The 23,428-nt window shown below is 48.4% G+C and overlaps 1 protein-coding gene across 2 annotated transcripts in view; it reads left to right on the top strand.

The window, feature by feature from the left end:
• Positions 1 to 20,242, top strand: part of axin1 (axin 1) — a 36,266-nt gene extending 16,024 nt beyond the window's left edge. The window contains exons 4-10 of one of the 2 annotated variants that reach the window (XM_080856785.1): positions 1,797 to 1,893; positions 5,556 to 5,693; positions 11,711 to 12,312; positions 12,958 to 13,113; positions 15,117 to 15,365; positions 18,394 to 18,543; positions 19,271 to 20,242. In XM_080856785.1, coding sequence (XP_080712911.1) covers positions 1,797 to 1,893; positions 5,556 to 5,693; positions 11,711 to 12,312; positions 12,958 to 13,113; positions 15,117 to 15,365; positions 18,394 to 18,543; positions 19,271 to 19,397 — 1,519 coding nt within the window. In that variant the 3' untranslated portion in view covers positions 19,398 to 20,242. Of the gene's footprint in view, positions 1 to 1,796; positions 1,894 to 5,555; positions 5,694 to 11,710; positions 12,313 to 12,954; positions 13,114 to 15,116; positions 15,366 to 18,393; positions 18,544 to 19,270 lie in introns of both variants that reach the window. The other variant, XM_080856784.1, reaches the window with a different exon arrangement.
• Positions 20,243 to 23,428: the final 3,186 nt, after the last annotated feature.

The following is a 23,428-nucleotide window of genomic DNA, read 5'->3' as shown; positions in this document are numbered from 1 at the left end:
ATGTGTCCTAAGTCTACTCGTTTATTGTCTTGCTGCGGAGATGGACAAGCTGAGCGTGTGCACTACGCCCTTATTGTACTGGGCGCATGCAAATTACTGCATGCTCTGTTTCACGCATGTGCAGTCAATACTCACACGTCCGTATGGACACAACATTTTGCTGCAGCACAGAGCGTCTGTACGGATGGCAAACGTTTGCATCATCCGCACCCTAACGACCACATCAGTTACCCTAGCAAGATTCTAGCAACCACTGCTATAATGCTAACCTAGCCACACCCTAGCAACCAGCATAGCAACTATTACCCACCCTATTAACACACCATCCCTTAACTGCCAACTGTTAAGAAACCTCCCTAATTTAGATAGCTACGGTAGGTAGGTAAACTGACTTGAGACTTGTACATGTTTTACACGTCTCACAGATGTTTGTGCTGCATAGTATTCCGTTAAGTTAATTGGTAATACACAACACCTGTTGCTTTACCGCTAGGGAAGCCTGAGTGAGAGTGAAAATGTGTTGTTGTTACCTGATGCATTAGCGGGTTTCTTATGTGAAAGGGGGCCTTGGTGCATCAGCTCTGACAAAGGGGCTTAAGAGAGGGAGGTGGATAGTGGGGAAGGCGAATAAGGAAAGACAGAGAGAGAGAAAGGGAGGCAGTGAAGGAAAGCAGAAGGGAAGGGAAGGGGAGGAGGAAGAAGAAGGAGGAGGAAGAAGGAGGAGGAGGAGGAGGAGGAGAAGAAGGCAACCGTTGCGTAAGCGTTGGGAAGTTCAGAGATGGCACCGGGGGAATGGCGCTGAGGAAACATCAAAGGTGACGCAGCGGGACAAAACCATGGCTGAAGCGGGAAAGATTAGAGGCCATTATCAGCTGTTTGCCTTGTGGCCCCTCCCTCCCCCTCCCTCCCTGCCCACAGGCCTCGTTGCTTCACACCCAGTGGGACTGCTGCACTTTTGTGTGTCAGTGTGTGTGTTGGGTGTATGTGTGAGAGTGTGTGTGTGTCTGTCTGTTTGTCTGTGTGAGTGTGTGTGTGAGAGTGTGTCTGTCTGTGTGTGTGTGTTTAAGGGGGGCCGGAAGGCGGTAGCTTCAGAACTTCCTGTCAGCAGAAAAGCAGCCCCCCCCCCCCAGGCCACATCACAGGCCCTGTCAGGGTCACACACACACACACACACACACTAACACACACAAACACACAAACACACACACACACACACACACGTCAGGGTCACACAGTCTCCTTGGGGACTCATACGGCTAAGTTTACTCAACGAATAAACCCTCCAGGGTTTATAATGCCTCGGACCGTGTGTCAGTGTGCTATTGTGGTCTATACCTAATGTGTGGGCAAAGTAAGTGTACCATTTAAAGGATGAATATAACCATCTGTACTGCTGGGGTGAATGGGTTTATAAGCTTCAGTATTTTTGGACAGGCTTTGTTTTCATTTCTAAATAATTGACCACAGAAAGTTCAGGTGCCTTTTGAAGCAGACTTGAAGCATACTCGCTGAATGAAAAGCCTTGATTTCTGGGCTTGATCCGTACACACACACACACACACACACACACACACACACACACACACACACGTATGAAAAGCCTTGATTTCTGGGCTTGATCAGTACCTGAACAATGGTTCTCTCAACTAAACCCTCTGAGAGAGAGAAAGGGAACTTTCATATAGAGCCAAACCAACACTGACTGTTGTTGTTTTGCCCTTGTGCTGTTCATGAAATGAAATGTTGTTTTAATGTTGTTTAATGTTGTTTTCTTGTTTTTATTTGTGTTTCCTCAGAGATGGAGTCCCACCCTATAGATACCGTAAACAGCATCGGCGGGAGATGCACGAAAGTGCCAAAGCTAATGGACGAGTGCCACTACCTCATATCCCTGTAAGTCCTCAGACCCCCCCTCTCCGCCCCCCCTCCCTCACCCTCCCTTTCTCTACCTTTATTCTCTCTTTCTGGCTCTTGCTTTCCTCTCTGTTATCTGTTCTGCAGGTATAGTTACAGCCGTTCTCTCTCTCTCTTGCTCTCTCTCTCTCTCACACACACACACACACACACACACACACACACACACACACACACACACACACGCCACACAGTGCAGTGTGCAGTGAGGGTTAGCACCCAGATGAATCACAGCTCTCAGTTCTCCCTCTCTCAATTGCTCCTTCGCTCTCCCTCTCCTTCTGCTCTCTCTGTTTCTCTGTTTCTTCCTCTGTACTTCTTCTCTCTCTCGCTCACCCCTCCTTTCTCTTCGTCTCTCGCTGTCTCTCCCTCCCTCCCTCCATCTCCTGTTAAAATGAATGTGCATTCTTAAGATGTGCGGTGGCGGTTGCTGCAGAATGCCTTTGATCAGATGCTAGCGAGGCACTGTGTGTGAGTGAGACAGAGGGTGTGTGTGTGTGTGTGTGTGTGTGTGTGTGTGTGTGTGTGTGTGTGTGTGTGTGTGTGAGAGCTTCTGCTGCTGTTCCACTCTGAGCTGTCGGCTCGGTCCCCAGCAGACCCCAGCGCTGCACTGATGGCCAGCAGCTCCCTGCCTCCTCTGCTCTCTCTCTATCACACACACACACACACACACACACACACACACACACACCCTGCCTCCTCTGCTCTCTCTATCACACACACACACACACACACACACACACACACCCTGCCTCCCCTGCTCTCTCCTAATTGAAGCCTCAGAGTGAGGGGTCCAATTTAAAACCCCTCCAAAAGAGAGCAGCGTGTCAAGCTATCTGCTCTCTCTCCTTCTTTCTCTCTCCTTTCTCGCTCCCTCTCTCTCTCTATCTCTCTGTCTGTCTCGAGCATTGCATTATTGAAGGATCAGAGCTCTGGTAGTTTGATTGTTTGTCTATTTTCGCCAAATGAGGATGCTTGTGTAAAATATCAGGCAATTCAAAGGCGCGATGAACATTTTAATGGCCAGATGGATTTATGCCCACTTGTAAGGTGGTGGTGACATTTTAACAGTCGCTTGTCAGCCGTGTGCCATTCTTAGCTGCTCTGGGTTCTCTGTCGCTCTTTCTCTCTCTTGCCTTCTTTTCTCTTTCTCTATCTCTGTCTCTCTCTGCCTCCCAGGTAGGACATTTTCCTGTCCCCAAAGGGCTGCCCTATGAAACGCACAGCTCCCGTCTCCCGAGTCTTGACATGCTGTCAAGGCCAGACGGCAGTTGCAGCTTCACTGAGCATATGGGCTAGTTATGTGTGCGGATGGGAACAGGGGAGAAAGAGAAAGACAGAAAGAGAAAGAAAGAAAACGAGAGGGGAGGGGTGAAAAAAACAAAACACAAGGAGAGCAAAAAATCTGAACTCCGCTGAGACCCAGAGCACAGAGATGGAAGCAGATGAATATATTCTCACTGTCCGTTAAGTCTCCAGAAAGCTTTTTTTTTTTTTTACCACTTTTCTTTTTTAATCCATACTTTACCTCGCAGTATAGATCCAGCAGCACCCTGCTATCCTCACCAGATGTCTTGAATAATGTATTTTGTGGGGCCCTCTGTTCTTGTAGCAGGAGCCGCAGCCCAGCGCAGCGCAGCATAGGAGCGGGGAGAAACTTGCACAATGCGTCCCTTTGATCTAAATTTACAGCTGGCTGGTGCGCCCTAATCGCCTGCGATCAGGAGTGATTTACAGTCGTGAGCCAGCCAGCTCCGCGGAACCAACTTTTTTACTTTTGCTTCGAACATCGAGGGTGATTAGTCCCCCCCCTCCCACCCCCCCTTTAGTGTGCTGTGCAAGATTGCAGAGATAGTAACGTTATTACTCTTTTTCTTTTTGGTCTTATGTTTTTAATTGCGTACATTTGTCGGGTGGACTGGTCTGACCTTGTCGGCAGCAGTCGGCCCACCCTTGGTCGGGAGCGCGCGCACACACACACACACACACACACACACACACACACACACACACACACACACACACACACACGCGCACACACTCACACGCTCAGACACACTCACACACACACTCTCACAGACACACTCACACACACACTCTCACAGACACTCACACTCACACTCACACCCTGGGTCGGGAGCGTTATCACAAGAGGCTGCCGCTCGCTCCAGCTTGGCCTTTGTTTGCTGGTGCTGATATAGAGGAGTGAATTGCTCTCTCACACACACACACACACACACACACACACACACACACACACACACACACACACACACACACACCCCTGGTGCTGATATAGAGGAGTGAATTGCTCTCACACACACACACACACACACACACACCCCTGGTGCTGATATAGAGGAGTGAATTGCTCTCTCACACACACACACACACACACACACCCCCCTGGTGCTGATATAGAGGAGTGAATTGCTCTCTCACACACACACACACACACACACACCCCCCTGGTGCTGATATAGAGGAGTGAATTGCTCTCTCACACACACACACACACACACACACACACACACACACACACACACACACACACCCCTGGTGCTGATATAGAGGAGTGAATTGCTCTCTCACACACACACACACACACACCCCCCTGGTGCTGATATAGAGGAGTGAATTGCTCTCTCACACACACACACACACACACACACACACACACACACACACACACACCCCCCCCTGGTGCTGATATAGAGGAGTGAATTGCTCTCTCACACACACACACACACACACACACACACACACACACACACACACACACACCCCCCTGGTGCTGATATAGAGGAGTGAATTGCTCTCACACACACACACACACACACACACACACACACACACACACACACACACACACACACACACACACACACACACACACACACACACACCCCCCTGGTGCTGATATAGAGGAGTGAATTGCTCTCTCACACACACTCACACACACACTCACACACACACACACACACACACACACCCCCCTGGTGCTGATATAGAGGAGTGAATTGCTCTCACACACACACACACACACACACACACCCCCCTGGTGCTGATATAGAGGAGTGAATTGCTCTCTCACACACACACACACACACACACACACACACACCCCTGGTGCTGATATAGAGGAGTGAATTGCTCTCTCACACACACACACACACACACACACACACACACACCCCCCTGGTGCTGATATAGAGGAGTGAATTGCTCTGATAATGCCCCCCCCCCCCCCTCCTCCTCCTCCTCCTCGCTCCTGTGCCACGTTGCTTTGGTAGACCACACACACACTCTCACACACACACACACACACATACTCGCCTTACAAGCCTTTCTCAGTCAGTTAACCGTCTGTCAAGCAATGCTTTGAAAGATTGATTTATTTCCCGCTAATGAACCTGAGTCTGTTAGTGCACCGACCGTGCGGTTTGTTTTGGAGGAGTCGCTCCCACGACTGAAGGAAAGAAAACATTGATTTTTTTTCTTTCTCTTATTGTTCTCGATTCGGGGCGTTTTCTGTCTTTGGCTTATGTTGTTGGGGGGGGGGGGGTGGGGGGGGCACTAGCTAAAAGATCGGGTGTTTGAGTTCTAATGCAATATTTGGGTTCTGGATCTTTCCTTGTCAGCGCCAAAACCGGATGCCAAAGGATATCCACGTGGACCCGGAGAAGTTCGCGGCCGAGCTCATCAGCCGGCTGGAGGGCGTTCTGAGGGAGCGTGAGGCCCAGGAGAAGCTGGAGGAGCGCCTCAAGAGGGTTCGACTGGTAAGCAGCACAGATGTGCACACACACACACACATACACACACACTCTCACACACACACACTCTCACACACACACACACACTCTCACACGCACACACTCTCACGCACACACTCTCACGCACACACTCTCACATGCACACTCTCACATGCACACTCTCACATGCACACTCTCACATGCACACTCTCACATGCACACTCTCACATGCACACTCTCACGCACACACTCTCACGCACACACTCTCACATGCACACTCTCACATGCACACTCTCACGCACACTCTCACACACGCACACTCTCACACACACACACTCTCACACACACACTCTCACACACACACTCACTCATGCACACTCTCATGCACACACACTCTCGCAGACCCAGACCCAGACCCAGACCCAGAACAACAACACCGGGCATCAACACTGTAGAGTGTGGTGTAAAGCAGACAGGCTAGTCTCTCCATCCAACTGGCACATGACCAGACATAAGCTGCCAGCGCTCCCATTGCCACCCCAGTGTGTTCCTCCCTATCCACGTGTGTGTTTACCCCACGCCACCCCACGCCACCCTGATGCCCCTGATCACCCCACGCCACCCTGATGCCCCTGATCACCCCACCCCACACCACCCCAACCCACTCCACCCTGATGCCCCTGACCACCCCACCCCACCCCACCCTGATGCCCCTGACCACCCCACGCCACCCTGATGCCCCTGATCACCCCACCCCACACCACCCCAACCCACTCCACCCTGATGCCCCTGATCACCCCACCCCACACGAAAAATGGTCTGACTGGTACAGTAGGGGTCATAGAGCCGTAGCCCAAAAACCCATTAGTGGAAATCAATGTTGTTTTCCACCCCCTCATCCCCCCCCCCCCCCCCCCCCCCACAGTTTTCACACTTGCATTGAGTGTCAGCTATGAAGGTTGCCAGTGGTGCAGTGGAACTCAGAATCGCTATAACAACAGGAAGGAGTAGCAGCAGCTGTGTGACGTCATTGTGTCCGCGTGAGCGGCGCTGCTTGACCGGTACAAAATGAACGGTCACATTCAGAACTCAAAATGTTCTAGCCGGTGGGGGGCTGGCTGCGCTGGAGACCCCCAGCCAATCAGATTGTGGACCATTATGGTTCATTACGCTGCTGGAAGGAGAGTGGCTCTCTCTGTAGGCACCTGTACATGTCGTCTGTGTGCCTACACACACACACACGCACACACGCACACACACACACACGCACACACGCACACACACACACACCCAGACACACACACACGCACAGACACACACACACACACACACACACACACCCACACATGCACACACACGCACAGACACACACACACACACACACACACACACACACACACACCCAGACACACACACACACACACACACACCCAAACAAACACACACACACACACACACACATGCACATGCACACACACTGACACACGCACACACACACACATATGCCAGGTCCACTCCAGCGTTGGCCCACGGAGCTCCTCCGGCACCTGTACATGTCGTCTGTGTGCCTACACCTTCAGAGGCACGCACCTGTACATGTCGTCTGTGTGCCTACACCTCCCGAGGCACTCACCTGTACATGTCGTCTGTGTGCCTACACCTCCCGAGGCACTCACCTGTACATGTCGTCTGTGTGCCTACACCTCCCGAGGCACTCACCTGTACATGTCGTCTGTGTGCCTACACCTTCAGAGGCACGCACCTGTACATGTCGTCTATGTGCCTACACCTTCAGAGGCACGCACCTGTACGTGTCGTCTGTGTGCCTACACCTTCAGAGGCACGCACCTGTACATGTCGTCTGTGTGCCTACACCTCCCGAGTCACATTTAAATAACATCCTTAAGCACAGGGAAGTAGCAAAGTAGAGCACATCATCATTGTCTGCAAACATGAATTTGTACAAAATGCGACTTGTCAAGAGGTTGAAAAATGCTTTCATTTTAACCCCAGAGTGAGAAAAAAATCGCAATGAAGCTTATTTTTAGGCATGTGTTGAATAGCAACAGGTTTTGCATTTTGATCATCCAACAACTCCTTACTATGGGTGGGATAACATGTTGTCTCCAAATGCAAACCAACAGTGGATAGCAGAACCAAATAATGTGTTGAAAAAGAGCGTGTACTGCTACACGTTTGTTATCTCCCATTACCTCCTTTTTAAAATGTGGCCAGTGTCTGTAATTCTATATGGAAAGTAGCACCGATGGATGAAAATAATCATCACATTCCTAGATTCCCTTCCCTTCAGTTTTGAAAGCCATCTGAAGTACCTCATGAACCATTCAGACATTCTAAAAACCATAGAAGTAAACCATAGAGTTTACCCTTAAGTGTCCCAGTTACCAAATTGTAACATTATTGCAGTATAGCGAAGCTAGCAAGAGCGTTCTTTTTTCATTTGCAGTCTCCTTGAGCTAGTGCCGACATTCCTCTGCGTTGAACGTAGCATCTTCCAAGTCCTACCACAGGTGTATACATAGAAAAGCAGAATAGAAAAGTCTATTTTGTCCCACATGTCGATACCACTCATAACATTCTCCGTACGTTCAAAACGTCATCATCCTCAAAGAGCAGCGTGGTTTTGTGTCCCATGCCAGGTCCACTCCAGCGTTGGCACACTGACATGCATACACACACACACACACACACACGCCAGGTCCGTCTCCAGCGTCAGGTGGACACACACACACACACACACACACACACACACACGCCAGGTCCACTCCAGCGTCAGGTGGACACACACACACACACACACACCCACACACACACGCCAGGTCCACTCCAGCGTCAGGTGTAGCACCTGCTCCCTGCGCGTCGCTGATGGAGATGGTGATGGCAGCTCCCTGTGGCAGCGTAATGACTCCGCTTGAAGTCCACTGGGGCGTGAAGGAATGCCTGTGCTCTCTGCAAATGAGCTCTCTCTCAGAGCTCAAAGCCACGCATTAGGTCTCAAGGCGGATGATTTAGGTAGTTTGGCCTCTCCTTGTAGGGCACTTGCCCCCCCCACCCCCCCCACCCCCACTCCCTACTCTCTCATCGGAACAGAAGGCTTGGATTATTTAAAGCTGGAAGGGCAGGAATGTCATTCTGTATTTAATTGATATAGCCCTGCATCAGAGAAAAGGCCTTGTGTCGCTCAGATGTGATTATGGTTGAAAGCCTTCAAAGGCCGTATCAGGCTCTGTTCCTCTCGTCGAACAGTCAGAATGCGGTCGGAGGTGTACGCGTGATTAGAGACAGTTAGTATTCCGCCGGCAGACTCCACAAGCCTGTTGCCGGGAATATCAAAACAGACATCGAGGCGCAGTTGAAAGATCACTTTTCAATCTTTTGAAAATACTCTGAAAAATGCAGCACTACTCAACTCAACCGAAAGCGCTCATATACGATTCACCCAGAGTGAAGTCTAAGGAACATTCTAGAAGAAGTCTTCGGTAAGGGCTTTTTATGTTGCAAGAATGTCAAAGCCCTGAAAATGCATAGATGTCATTCTTTTTTGAGAGATTGGCCATTTATATTCAATTCAATTTTATTTATATAGCGCCACAACACTAAAATTGTCTCAAGGCGCTTTACAGAGCCCACCCCATATTCACTGAGCTATGACACAAGTCCACAAGCACCCACACTGTCTTGAATGAACCACCACAGCCATCTGTGCAGTGTGCTCATCACTCCCACTCGGCCCCAGTAAGAATCGCTGTGTGAATTCACTGATTGAGGAACTTTGTCTTTACTTCTGTTACCTTGGGTGCTGATCAATAATATTCCAACAACAATAGCTGTTTGCTGGGTTTCTTTTTTTTATTATTCCCCATAGTTCAGTACTTCTTGTTCCGTCCACTTATCTTTTCAAATTTGAGCTGACCAGCTGCCATATGCAGCGATACAGACATAACGTGAAAAGAACATGTGAGTGTAATTTTCACAGTTTGGACTACCGTATATGACCACATATCCCTCCAAAAGGTAAAACCAACAACAACAACAACAACACTAAAGTGTTAACACTTCCAGACAACCCGCAACATGTGAAACCAAGGGCCATGTCCTTGTGTAGTTCTGAAGTCCTGTTTGAAGAAGTTTCGGCCACTTCAGTCTTACATGTTCCCTCTCATGATTTACAATGTCGGCCTTTGTGTATTATTTAATTATGATTAGGCTCATGCTATAATCGCGGCATAAAAATGAACATTAAATTGTTAAATGCCATTTCATTGCTGGTGAACGCCCTAGTAGAGTGTCTATCTTTAATTCCTCCCCCCGCCTGTGGAACATCCCCCCCCCATCAGCTGGCCCTTGGCTGGATTTATGTGTAGCAGCAAGGAGCAGAGCCTCCTCAGTAAACCCCCTCAGCCTCCTCATAACCCGCTACCTGGAGGGAACATCAAAGCCCGGTGATGTATAAATTATCTCTAGCCTTTCCTCTCTCAGCTCCTTCCCATGTCCAAGGGGGGGGAGGAGGAGGGAGGGTGTGTGTGTGTGTGTGTGTGTGTGTGTGTGTGTGTTGTGTGAGAGCCAGAAGGAGGCCTGAGGCTTCTGGCAGGGGTGCTTAAGATGCATGAGGCGCGAATCAGAGCCGGATCAAATCAGAGCTGCACCCCTGACAGCTTCACACTGCTGGCCAGCCGTGATTGGGATGAGGGGCTGTAATTGTGGGTTGCAGTCTGGCAGTAGGCTTTTCTTTGCTGGGTTCATCATCATTACAGGTTTTTGGTTGCTGTGGCGTAGCTGTACCTGAATGAGATTACAAAGTGCATTGTGTGTATGTGTCCTCCAGCATTTTGTGATCTTGTGTTTTCACATTTTCACACAAATTCAAGGATTCTGCGCGACTAAAGTTGCAGTTTTTTAAGCTCAATATTTATGTAAACAAACGCAAAGTCAAGGAAATTCTGTATCATTTGTGACCATTTTAACAGCAATTATTTTTAATTCACGCAGCAGCTTCAGTTAAATTTGGTGGGATCATAATTTGCAGTAATTCCAGCAGGAAATTAAACTGCAATTAAAACTGTAATTTGTGAAAGAACTGCAGCACTTTTTTGTCACTTTTGGCTGAAACGATCACAACAGCCCCTTGCAAGACTGTGCAGTATTCCATGGCGAACAATGCCACCTGCTGGTGTAATAAGTGCCACAGCAAGTGATTGATTTTCTTCATGTCAGTAATAACTCCCATATATATATATTTTTGTGTAATCTCTTGTGGAAAGGAACCAATCAAAAAGCTCTGTGAGGAAAAAAGAGCGTCATTGCACAGTCCGCTACATGACTATATTCATGTATTCATTTACAGCAGGTTGCTTCCCTGCAGGTTACCTTCTGTTCTCAACAATTTTGAGAAACTGTTCTCAGTGAAAATCAGTTCATTGGTACCTTATGCAACTACTAAAATATGACCAATTTGTGGCGTGCGGATGTAGCTTCCTCTGCAATTATAGGGTTTCGTGGAGAGAAACATCAGGTGTGGAGTTTAGAGAAAAATGGTGTGCAAGACATAATTGCAGCTCGAAAAAAAGGAGGGAAGTCTGTTGGAGCTCAGATTGGAGCTTGGAACTCTGGTTGGGCAACGAGTAATGGATGTTGTTATTAAATAAAAACACTGTTATTACTGGATAAACATGTCTGGAAAATAGCCTAATGTAAAATTAAACCATAAAGCTGGAAATGTTTTGTGTACATTTTTTTTTTTTTTTTAAAGTTGGATAGTGCCCTATGTTAGATAGAGGTGGAACAAACAGCAAAACTCATCTGAATCTCTCTCTCTCTCTCTCTCTCTCTCTCTCTCTCTCTCTCTCTCTCTCTCTGTCTCTCTCACTCTCTCCCTCTATCTCTCTCTCTCTCCTTTATTTTATCCTCTCTGTCTCTCTCTCTCCCTCTCTTTCTCTCTGTGCTTCTTTTTTCCTCCCTTTCTCCCTCCCTCCCTCCCTCTCTTTCTCTTTTTTCTTTTTTTTTCTTTTCTTTCTCTTCTACAGGAGGAGGAAGGAGACGATGCCGACGTGTCAGCCGCCCCCTCCGTGTCCAGCCACCGCCTGCCCCCGCCCTCCTCGCTCCACCACATGCCCCCCCACTACGGCGCCCGCTACGCCGAGTGCGCCTACAACGGCCTGCCACCACTGGCGCCGCCGCGCGACGCCCACGAGGAGAACCCCGAGAGCATCCTGGACGAGCACGTGCAGCGCGTCATGAAGACGCCCGGATGCCAGTCGCCCGGCACGGGGCGCCACTCGCCCAAGTCCCGCTCGCCCGACGGCCTGCCCGCGGGACCCTGCTTCGGGAAGGGGACGGCGGCGGGCGGCGTGCCAGGCGGTGGTGCCACCCAGCAACCGCCGGGGCGGTTCGGGCCCAAGGGCGTGGAGGCGGGGGGGCAGGCCATGCACCTGTACCACAAGCACGTGCTCCAGCACGGGGCGGGCACAGGCGGCAAGCCCAAAGAGCAGCTGGAGGCCGAGGCGGCAGCGATGCGGGCGGGCTTCCCCTGGCCTGCCGATCAACATCACTACGGCAACAAGAGCAGGACATACGCCGACTGCATGATGGCCGGCGGCCCTGGCGCCATGGATCCCATGGCATACGGGTGAGCTTTGAGGGGCACTCTTGTCTGCCATCACATCTTAAACTGTGACGGTTGCCTTGGTAACGGAATAAGACCCCTTTCCATGTCTTTGTCCCATGAGTCATTTATATTAGATACAAGATGAGATGGGCCACACATTCTCCTCCCATTTCCCACTGGAGGTCAAATGCTAAATTGCTAGATATTCATTTTGATTCTGAACTTCCTGACTTACTGGTAGTTGACTGTGAACACTAAACTCCAGTCACTACGCAGGACGACATCATTCCATGAAAAAAAATAAGTTAAAATAAAATTGAATTGTATTGAATTCCAAGCAGTGTGTCCCTCTCTAGAGCCTGTTTAAAAAACCCAAGCAAGTGTGTAGTCTTCGCGAGTGTGAAAGAAATTGAAATACCCTTTTCCCCTTTGCCCTTTGCCCCCTACAGCAGCAAAGGCAACACGCTCAACAATATCTACACTTCCTACCTCAATTGCTGCTAGTCCCAATTCTGTTCATATTTCACACCTCACTCTTACTGTATATATCTTATTTATTCACTTATTTCACTTTACATATGCACATACTCTGCCCTTTTATTACTATTTTACACTTCTGGTTGGATGCTAAACTGCATTTCGTTTCCCCTTTGCCCTCCACAGCAGCAAAGGAAACACGCTCGCCAAGCGGCCGTCCAAAAAGGTTGAGGACCCGCGGAACCTGGAGATGGGCTCCGAGGAGCTGGACCGGACCCAGAAGATCCTGCAGTGGATGATGGAGGGAGAGAAGGAGGCCGGACGCTACAAGAAGAGCCCGTACGGGTGAGTGGCCGACGCCGACGCAGTCACTGCTCCTGGATCAGTTATCCTCAGAGAGCCTTAGTGGGTTGTTTTTGGGTTTCGAAGCCAGTCATGCGCCTTGCCAGTCTTGTTCGTAGCTCCCATACGGGTGAGTGGCCGACGCCGTCACACTGCTCCTGGATCAGTTATCCACAGAGAGCCTTAGTGGGTTGGTTTTGGGTTCGACGCCAGTGATGCGCCTTGCCAGTCTTGTTCGTAGCTCCCATACGGGTGAGTGGCCGACGCCGTTTGTATGGTGTGGGAAAGCGTGTTAACAGCAGCGCTGCATAACATGGCACTTACCAGGTCAGTCAGGGCGACGGGTTTCAGTCTGTCTGTGGCACAAGTGAAGGATAACGTTCAGCCAACCAGTCATTATTATGTACAAAATCGGGTGAGACGTGATGCCTACCAACACCGGCGTCGCCACTGCTCCTGAAAAGTTATCCACAGAGAGCCTAAGTGGGTTGGTTTTGGGTTCGAAGCCAGTGATGCACCTCGTCCGTCGCGTTCGAAGCTCCTATTCATTTGCTGATCATCAACACACTATTGAAAGGTGCAAGGCATTGTGTTGCAGTGCTTTGTAGCAGCTGCTGAGCAGAATTTACTCAAAGGAGATGTGTGTGTGTTTTTTAGCACTTCACACACTGGTGGGCCAGTTCAGATAAATATGTGTTTTTGTATGGTGTGGGGAAGCGTGCAGAAACAGCTTTGTGAACAATAGGTCACTGTAGGGGAAAAAAGGCCGTTTCGAAACAGAATACAATTGGAAAAACCTCAACAGAGAAAATAAATAAATAAAAACGCAACACATCGAGACACACGTCGCTCGGCGTGAAGGACAACATGGAGAACAGGATGACAGGACTTCAAGTGCAGTCTCACAGCTGAGCTCATGAGTCAGTCTGCGTCAAAGAGCTGTTACTGAATAATGAACGACATGAAATGTATGTGACTGGTGATTTGCCATTGTGCATGCACTAAGGGGGTTTAGGCTCTGGGCTCTGTTAAGCGCCTAGAGGCAATTGTATTGTTATGGTGCTGTATAAACAAAATTGAATTGAATTGATTTCACGGAGGCTGGGATGAGTGACAGACGTGTGCTTCCAATAAGACTAGTTCAAACATTAGTAAACATGTTCAGGGCATGTGTCTGTTTTCAGGGTTAACATCTTATACTGAGTGCTAGTAGCAGTTAGTAGCGGTTCTTAAAAAAATATATCTCATCGTGGATGTCAGAATAGTCACTGTGGGGGAACTGTATGTGGAGATGTAGATGGAGGGGTATGGGGTTGTGTGGTGAGCTGTCAGTGCAGTGTTTACCTTGATTGACTGGTGAAGACCAGTGGGGTAGTGCCTGTTAACAGTGGCGCTGAATAACATGGCACTTACCAAAGTCAGGGTGACGGGTTTCAGTCTGTCTGTGGCAAATGTGAAGGATTACGTTCAGCCAACCAGTCATTATTATGTACCAAATCCTGACAGGGTGAGACGTGATGCCTACCCACGTCAGGGCTGTGGGTTTCAGTCTGTCTGCTCGGCTGAACGTTATCCTTCACTTATGCCACAGCCATTATCATGTGCAAAGCCCCTCACAGAGCGATCAGGGGCTACAGCATGGACAAGCTCACTGTATGTTATCCCAGTGATTACACAGCTACTGATCAAACAGATTAATCGACCGAATTTTCATATTAAATAAAAACACTGTTATTACTGAATAAACATGTCTGCAAAATGGCTTAATGTAAAAAATAAACCGTAAAGCTGGAAATGTTTTGTGAAAAAAAAAATAATAATAATTTGATAGTGCTGTATTTCAAAAATATTTTGCATTTATTGTTTTTGCAAGGATGGTAACACTTTGAGCACCCAAACAGATCAATATGCTGGAACTGTGTATTTTGATGTACCCTATTGGACAGTGCTGTATTTGTGACCCTTTTGTGTGTGTGTGTCTGTGTGTCCCCTCTCGTCTGTCTCAGGAGTGTCTCGGGCTCCAAGAAGAGTCACGAGACGTCGCGGCCCAGCTCGGTGGAACGGCCGGGCGCCGTGCACCCCTGGGTGAGCGCTCAGTTCCGCAACAACAACAACGTGCAGCCCTCGCACCCCTTCATCCAGGACCCCACCATGCCCCCCAACCCGGCGCCCAACCCCCTCACCCAGCTGGAGGAGGCACGGCGGCGGCTCGAGGAGGAGAAGAAGAAGAGCACCACACTGCAGAGCAAGCAGAGGTGAGGAGAGAGAGAGAGTGTGTGTGTGTGTGTGTGTGTGTGTGTGTGTGTGTGTTGCACGAGGAAGGGAGATTAGCCCAGGTTGGAGAAGAAGAAGAGCACCATGCTACAGAGCAAGCAGAGGTTAGGAGAGAGAGTGTGTGTGTGTGTGTGTGTGTGTGAGAGAAGAAGAAGAGCACCATGCTACAGAGCAAGCAGAGGTTAGGAGAGAGAGTGTGTGTGTGTGTGTGTGTGTGTGAGAAGAAGAAGAGCACCATGCTACAGAGCAAGCAGAGGTTAGGAGAGAGAGTGTGTGTGTGTGTGTGTGTGTGTGTGTGTGTGTGTAGAAGAAGAGCACCATGCTACAGAGCAAGCAGAGGTTAGGAGAGCTCCATCCAGCTCGCTAAGCATTCTGGGACACTGGCTGGGACACTTACTGTGTGTTTTTGAGAGAGACGTTTCCAGTCTCGTCACATGTTAGTTTGAACACCTCTTCTGTAGTGATAGGTCGTTGGAAAAACAATTGATTGGCAATTTGATGAATTGTTTTTGTTTGAGTATAGATCCCATGCCACACTCAAGTGGTTCCACCTCCACGTCTGAATTTAAAGTGAAGGGATGACTGAAGTATAGTTCCGTAGGGATAGGCGCGCTCTACTTCAAAACAAATATATAAATGCGTTTTCAGGTGCGAGTAAAAGAATGTAAACTATTGGTAGAATGAAAACCGCACTCTCAAGCTTTTCTCTTTTAACAATAAGACCAGTTTATTTTAGTACAGACGCGTTTCGGCCTTACGCCATCGTCAGTGTGTGAGTTATATAGTATAGTTCCCTCAGTGAGGAGCAGAGTACTGTGGACATGCTTGGTGACGGTCAGCACCCTGGTTATCCCTCTGACCTGCCTCCCTCCGGTGTGATTTGTTAATAGATCTCAGATTGATCACTAATCATCTTAATCTGCCTTGTCAGAGGACTGTGAGCGACCTGACCTGTCTTTGATTCAGCGCAGGAGCAAAATCAAAGGCCTGCAAATACTGCATCAGCTCTCTGTGTGTGTGTGTGTGTGTGCGTGTGTGCGTGTGTGTGTGTGTGTGTGTGTGTGCATCAGCTCAGTTCAGTGTGTTGCACGAGGAAGGGTGATTAGCTGAGGTTGAAAGCGGCGTGCCTTTGATCCAGACGCGCTGCATCTCCTGAGAGTTCTCAGTGTCAGGTGTGTGTGTGTGTGTGTGTGTGTGTGTGTGTGTGTGTGTGTGTGTGTGTGTGTGTGTGAGTTCTCAGTGTCAGGGTGTGTCACCAGTGTCTGAACTATAGAGAAGAGAGAGAACTGGGAAGTAATGGTGTATGGAAATGATCTAACCATTCTCTCCATCCAGTCCCTGCAGAGGTGTTTTTGTCCCCCTTTGTCATTTCTGTGTGTGTGCACGTGTTCACTGGCGTGGCCCACATGTGCATCATAAGAGATTTAAATATGAGTGTGTGTGTGTGTGTGTGTGTGTGTGTGTGTGTGTTCACTGGCGTGGCCCACATGTGCGTCATAAGAGATTTAGATATGTGATCTGGATGGATGTTTCTCACGGCTGTGTCTGAGCGTCCCATAGGCCTATATGTCCGTGTGTGTGTGTGTGTGTGTGTGTGTGTGTGTGTGTGTGTGTGCCATCGTTACACCCTGACAGGTGTGTGTGTGTGTGTTCTATGGGCCCTGTCTGCACACCCCTGTCCTGTGCTGTGGTGTCTAACTGCCACTGGGGTTGTTTCTCAGGTGTGTGTGTGTGTGTGTGTGTGTGTGTGTGTGTGTGCTGTGGTGTCTAACTGCCACTGGGGTTGTTCCTCAGGTCTGTGTGTGTGTGTGTGTGTGTGTGTGTGTGTGTGTGTGTGCTGTGGTGTGTAACTGCCGCTGGGGTTGCTCCTCAGGTACGTGCTGGAGGTGATCCAGAGAGGTCGCACCGCCGTCCGGCCCGCTCTGTTCCCCCCGCTCAGCGTGGTGCCAGCCGTCTCCGACACGGAGCTCTCCGAGCCCGAGTACGTCCCGTTGCCCTTCTTAGAACCTCCCCACCACCCCAACCCTCACCCCATCACCACCCACGCGCCTCTGCACTACGTCCCCATCCCTCTCCCTTCTCATAGGCCATGCCCAGACCCCAACCCTCACCCCATCAGCACCCACCCGCCTCTGCACTGCGTCCCGTTGCCCTTCGTAGAACCACCCCCCCCCCCCCCACCAATCCTCTCCCCATCACCACCCGCCCGCCTCTGCACTGCGTCACGTTGCCCTTCCCCCTCTTATACGCCATGCCATGCCCAGCCCAGACCCCCTGTCCTTCAGCTCGTCAGCCATTTCCCCTCCCATTCCCTGGGTCCATAGCTAGCAGCACACAAGGCTAGAGTGCTGTTTCTACCTTAGTTTAGTTGTATTGGTGCTTACCACTGCTTTAAGCCTGCTTGAAAGGCAGCTCATATTCTGGGGACATATCCTCCATTGATGGGAAAGATGTTAATTGAGTTAATTGATGTTAATTGATATGTTAATTGAGTTAATTGAGTCATGACTAAAATGTGAAGGTTCCTCTTCATTTTGATGACACACTTCTCTGGCTCTTACCAGAGACATCATCCTTCTCTTCCATCACCATCAACAATGTGGCCATTTTGTACCTGACGCAAATTGCCGTCCTCTGCGGTCATCTGTTATGACCCTTTGAATATGGAAATAAGAGGCTCCCCCCTCTTGGCCATGAATCTGATCTGCTGTTGTATGACGCATGCTGTCGTGTGTAAACACTCTGCTTTTCTCTCTGCCTGCAGACATAAACCTGTGAAGACATTTTTTATTTATAAGGCGCCTTTCATGACACTCAAGATCGCCGTACAACAGTCAACAATACAGTTAATACAATTTAAAATGCACAGAGCAGAGCAGCAGCAGCAGAACAACAGCAGACAGGAACATTAAAAGTTATCTGCCTGCCTAAACAGGTGGGTTTTGAGGCTAGATTTAAAAAGGGAAATTGAGTCAATGCCTTTTTTTTTGCTTTCCCCTCTGCCTGCAGACATAAACCTGTGAAGAAGCAGCCGTGCGAGAACATCATCGTGGCCTACTACTTCTGTGGAGAACCCATCCCCTACAGGACGTCAGTGAAGGGGAGGATCGTCACACTGGGACAGTTCAAGGAGCTGCTCACCAAGAAAGGGAGTTACAGGTAAGGATACACACGTGCATGCACACAAACACACAGACTCACACACACAGACTCACACACACAGACTCACACACACAGACTCACACACACAGACTCACACACACAGACTCACACACGCAGACTCACACACACAGACTCACACACACACAGACTCACACACACAGACTCACACACACAGACTCACACACACACAGACTCACACACACACACACACACACACTCACACACACACACACTCACACACACACAGACTCACACACACACAGACTCACACACACACAGACTCACACACACACAGACTCACACACACACACACACACACACAGTCACTTAAATGGACCCAGGTCAAACAGTACATGCAACACAGACAGATACACTTTGATCTCAGGCAGAGAGTATTGAACAGTTCTACAATAGACCACAGAGAAAATAAAATAAACCTGGTTATTGTTTTCTTCATATATTTTCTCCAACTGTTGTAAAAATACACATGGTGTCAGGAATTGCACTGGTTTGTACATTCAGCTAAAATAGACATTGAGTATTGGCACTGTAATCTGGTACTTTGTTTTGGAATTGCTGTCTTCCTGTGAAAATGGCCTCTTGTGTCTTACCCTTACACCCCCCGCTGTGAAGTACACTCACGAACACTGATGCAACCGACTAGACACCTAGTGAAAAATGTGCCGGAATGGCTTCCATTTATCTGTCCCCTTTTCCCTTCCAGGTATTACTTCAAGAAGGTGAGCGACGAGTTCGACTGCGGGGTGGTGTTCGAAGAGGTACGCGAAGACGACGCAATCTTGCCCATCTTCGAGGAGAAGATCATCGGGAAAGTGGAAAAGATCGATTGACGCCGGAGCGAGGTCGGAGAATAAGAGAAAGAAGAAAAGAGCGAGAGAGAGAGAGAGAGCGGAAGAGAGAGTGATGGGACGTGGATGGTGGTGGGGGGGGGGGGGACGTGAGAGGCGGAGTGGTAGGAAATGAATGAAACGGTCTCCGTGATTGGTCGGAGAGAAAGGGAAAATGGGCCGCGAGCAGGTGCAGAGAAGATGGGACAGGAAGTGTGTGTGTGTCTGCGGAGGGCTGGATGTCGGAGGTCAGGCTCGGTAGAGCGCAGGGGTTCTCCCTGTGGGTCACGCTGGAACCACACATCATGGCGCCATGGCAACCTTTCCTCACGGACTGCTGGGCCACCCTCAGCTCCTAGTGGACCCAGTCCAGCTGTTAGTAGTCTGTGCATGGGATGGAAAGTGATATCAGTGGGACAAACAGAGACTAAAGAGGAATGAATTGAATGATGAAGAAGAAAGAGGAAGCATACTCTTACCTTTTTTTTGGTATATTTCTAACTGAAATGTAATGTAGCATTGCGGAAGACAAAAGTTTGACTAGGACAAAAACAAAATTACTATGAATCTGTTTACTAAAGCTGCATATTTTTGATATGTTATCAGACGGAAGGTATCCTTTCTAATGTAACAACTTGTAATTTTTTTTTATATGTACCTGGTACCAGATTGTGTACAGATTGTCTGTTTTAAACAAGAGAGTTAAAAAAAAGTTTTATATCTATTTAAATATTTAAAAAAACAAAGCTATTTGGTTTTAAATCTTATTAAAGCTGTGGCACAGTATCTGGGGTTTTTCTCAGGGCTTATACCTCTGAAGCCTAAGTCTAAACCTAGATACCATAGCCCCCCATGTATTACCAAGTGCTTTTAACCCCCCCCCCCCCCCCCCCCCCCCAACCCCCCATGATTCTGTTATTTAATCGCCCTAGTCCTTTGGCATTAATCCTGTCTGCACTTCTCATTGCATTAGAAGGACAAAAAGCAAAAGTCGCCTTGATATAAGCCCCCCCCCCCCCCCTTCCCCAACCCCTCAATGAGTATGCCTTCTGTAGCTAATGGAACAGATACTGAATCAACTTTTTTGAACAGCGATGTCCGCAGTGTGCTTTGTGTACTCGGCTCGCTCCCAAAAGTGAAGTCCATGGTTACGATGCGACACAAGTCTCGTGGCCTGCATTTGAAAAGAGACCCCTGGTAATTTTTTAAAAAGGCCAATTAAGGCCTTAATTCTCATTTCGGAAGTACTTGAACAAAAGTACAAACTTGTACAAAGTACAAAACTCCCTGTTGTGCACGGTCGTGGAACGAAAGAAGGGCTTCGTCCAGCAGCAGGTGGTAAACGTCAGCAAGTGAGCGCACCCACTTGTAGGAACTAAACGTCAGCATTTACTTAACTTACGGGCTCCGGGGGCCATCTTAAGTGCTCGTGTATTTTCGTACTTAAGTGTATGAGAAAGCGGCCTGTCGAAGTATCAGCGTTTGTGAAGAAATGGTGTTTTTTGTTTGTTTGTGTGTGTGTGTGTGTGTGTGTGTGTGTGTGTGTGTGTGTGTGTGTGTGTGTGTGTGTGTGTGTGTGCGTGTGCGTGTGCGTGTGCGTGTGCGTGTGCGTGTGCGTGTGCGTGTGCGTGTGCGTGTGCGTGTGCGTGTGCGTGTGCGTGTGCGTGTGCGTGTGCGTGTGCGTGTGCGTGTGCGTGTGCGTGTGCGTGTGCGTGTGCGTGTGCGTGTGCGTGTGCGTGCGCGTGCGTGTGCGTGTGCGCGTGTGCGTGCGTGCGAGTGTGTGTGGTGTGCAGGAGGCCTGTATCATTGTGTTGATGCGTGCACACACCTTAAAGGGTGTTTGTGTGAGACCCTAGGGTCCATTGTCGGAGTGCCATTGGACGATTCAGCTATCATGTTTACACTTACCTTAATGTATTACGGAGAAAAAAATAACTAAATGATGAATTGTAGCTTTTTAGCTTAATAAGGCTAAATTTGGTGCCTGGTTGGAATGCGTTGTTATACAAAAAAAAAAAGTAATTTTAGCATAAAAAAAAGATCTACTTTTTTCTACAGATCACAAACACCAAAGAGAACAGGGGTTTAATATTTTCCACCCATTTTGACATTTGTTATTTTTGTTTTGTTTTTCTCAGATAGTTTAAGAGATGCAAACCCAGTTATACTTGTTTAAGATCTTGCACATTATTATTTGATAATATTTCGTAGGAAGATAGAAATTGCTGCAAGCTGGAGTGAGGCAACCATCGTGGTATTGGTGTTTACAATGGGGCAAAACTGGTAGGAAGAATTACACAAGGTTGCTGTAATTTGGGCGTTTGGCACTTTGAAGGCACTATATAGGAGAGTTTTGCTTTTCTGAAAAGACGTTTCTGCAATTACTCTGAATCGAAGATCACAGAGCTCCACACTCTAAAATGTTTGGTATGAATTTCCTCACCAATTTCCCTGTGCTCAACACAAGTATTGAGGGGAAGGACACAGGCATATCTTTTTACTTTATTTTTTTTTTTTATCCCAATTTAAAATAAAACAAATAATGAAACAATTCAATTCAATTAAATTTTATTTATATAGCGCCATAACAATACAATTGCTTCTAGGCGCTTAACAGAGCCTAGAGCCTAAACAGTATCTAAATGGAATTTCCCCGCCCATAAACTTGAGCAGTATCGGTACTCGAATGTGTTGTTGTGATTCCGTTGTCGTTGTCGTTGTGCTCCCTGGTGCTGGTGGCACGGGTTTGAGGTGACCTCCCGAGACCATTACTGTGACAGCCTGCACGTGAGCCTGCCTCACCTCGCCCCCTGCTGGCTGCTGCTGTAAATAGACATCACAGAGTGCCTTCCTCTCCCCACCCTTGCATCCACTGCAATCATTTCATCTCGCTTAGTTGTCGATTTCCAGGGACAAGAATCATGTTTTTTGTTTGTTTATTTGTTTGTTTATTTGTTTTTGTTTGGTTTCCGTATCCTTTTTTGTAAGGATGGTCGCATTTAGTGTCCCCGTCATGTAAGACATGCATCCTCACTCTGTGGACAAAACCCTTTTCTATGTAAATATGTACATTTTTAAAAATGGCTACCAGCAACAACGTTTGGATATTTAGTGGCCTGGTTCAGCGCCTGGTGCTCAGACCACCGGTGTGCTGGGTTGTACAGCTCTCATTTACAGGTACTTGAACAATAAAGACATGAAATAAACCGCTAACACCGCTGTTTTCCCCTCATTATTATACCAGTTATACATATTCTACCAGTTTTCATATCTTTTAAGAGTGGGAAATGTCTGAAAAGCATTAAACTCCGAAGTTTTTAGGGTGTAAGACATCCACACAGCTAAAAAAACAGCTCTTTTATCGCTATACCTTCCCCAGCCACTAAGTTCATGAAGGCCATGTTACCAGTAAGAGGGGAGAGCTCTGTTAAGACAGGAAATAAACCGCTAACACTGCTGTTTCCCCTCATTTCTCTAACATATGCTCATCTGTGTTGTCTCTCCGAGATCATTTTGGATCTCGTCCAGTGAATGTAAACGGTAACGTATTTAAAATATTCATCTCCAGCGATAATTCTTTGATAAAGTCTTCCATAAATTGAGAATATTATGACACAATTTAGCCTGTAGCTTTTCTCAACCAGCCTATGGGGACCTCATGTGATGTCTCCTCTTCACTTGCCTGCTCTCGACTGATGGTGGCAGCCTTGGTCCTCAGTTCTCGTGCCAAAACTCCCATTCTTCCACTCCTCTGCAGAGAGGCTTGCTCGCCTCCAGTACTTCAGTGCTCCAGTGCAGGTTTATATAACTTTAGGTAGCTAATGAGGGAGCAGGGAGTTGGTGCTGTTCTTGGCCTGGGAGAACTGGGGCTTTGTGTTGCCAAGGATTGGTTATGTTTAATGCATATCTCTGTTGTATGGCTGCACATCCATGCAGGCATTCCATTGACAAACATGGACACGTAACCTATTCCAGTAATCTCACTCAGCATGAACACCACAAGACACTTTCAACTAGTGTGTGCGTGTGTGCGC

Source organism: Sprattus sprattus (genome assembly GCF_963457725.1).
Source record: "Sprattus sprattus genome assembly, chromosome: 18".
Lineage (NCBI taxonomy): Eukaryota > Metazoa > Chordata > Actinopteri > Clupeiformes > Clupeidae > Sprattus > Sprattus sprattus.
This window is presented reverse-complemented; position numbering and strand designations above follow the sequence as displayed.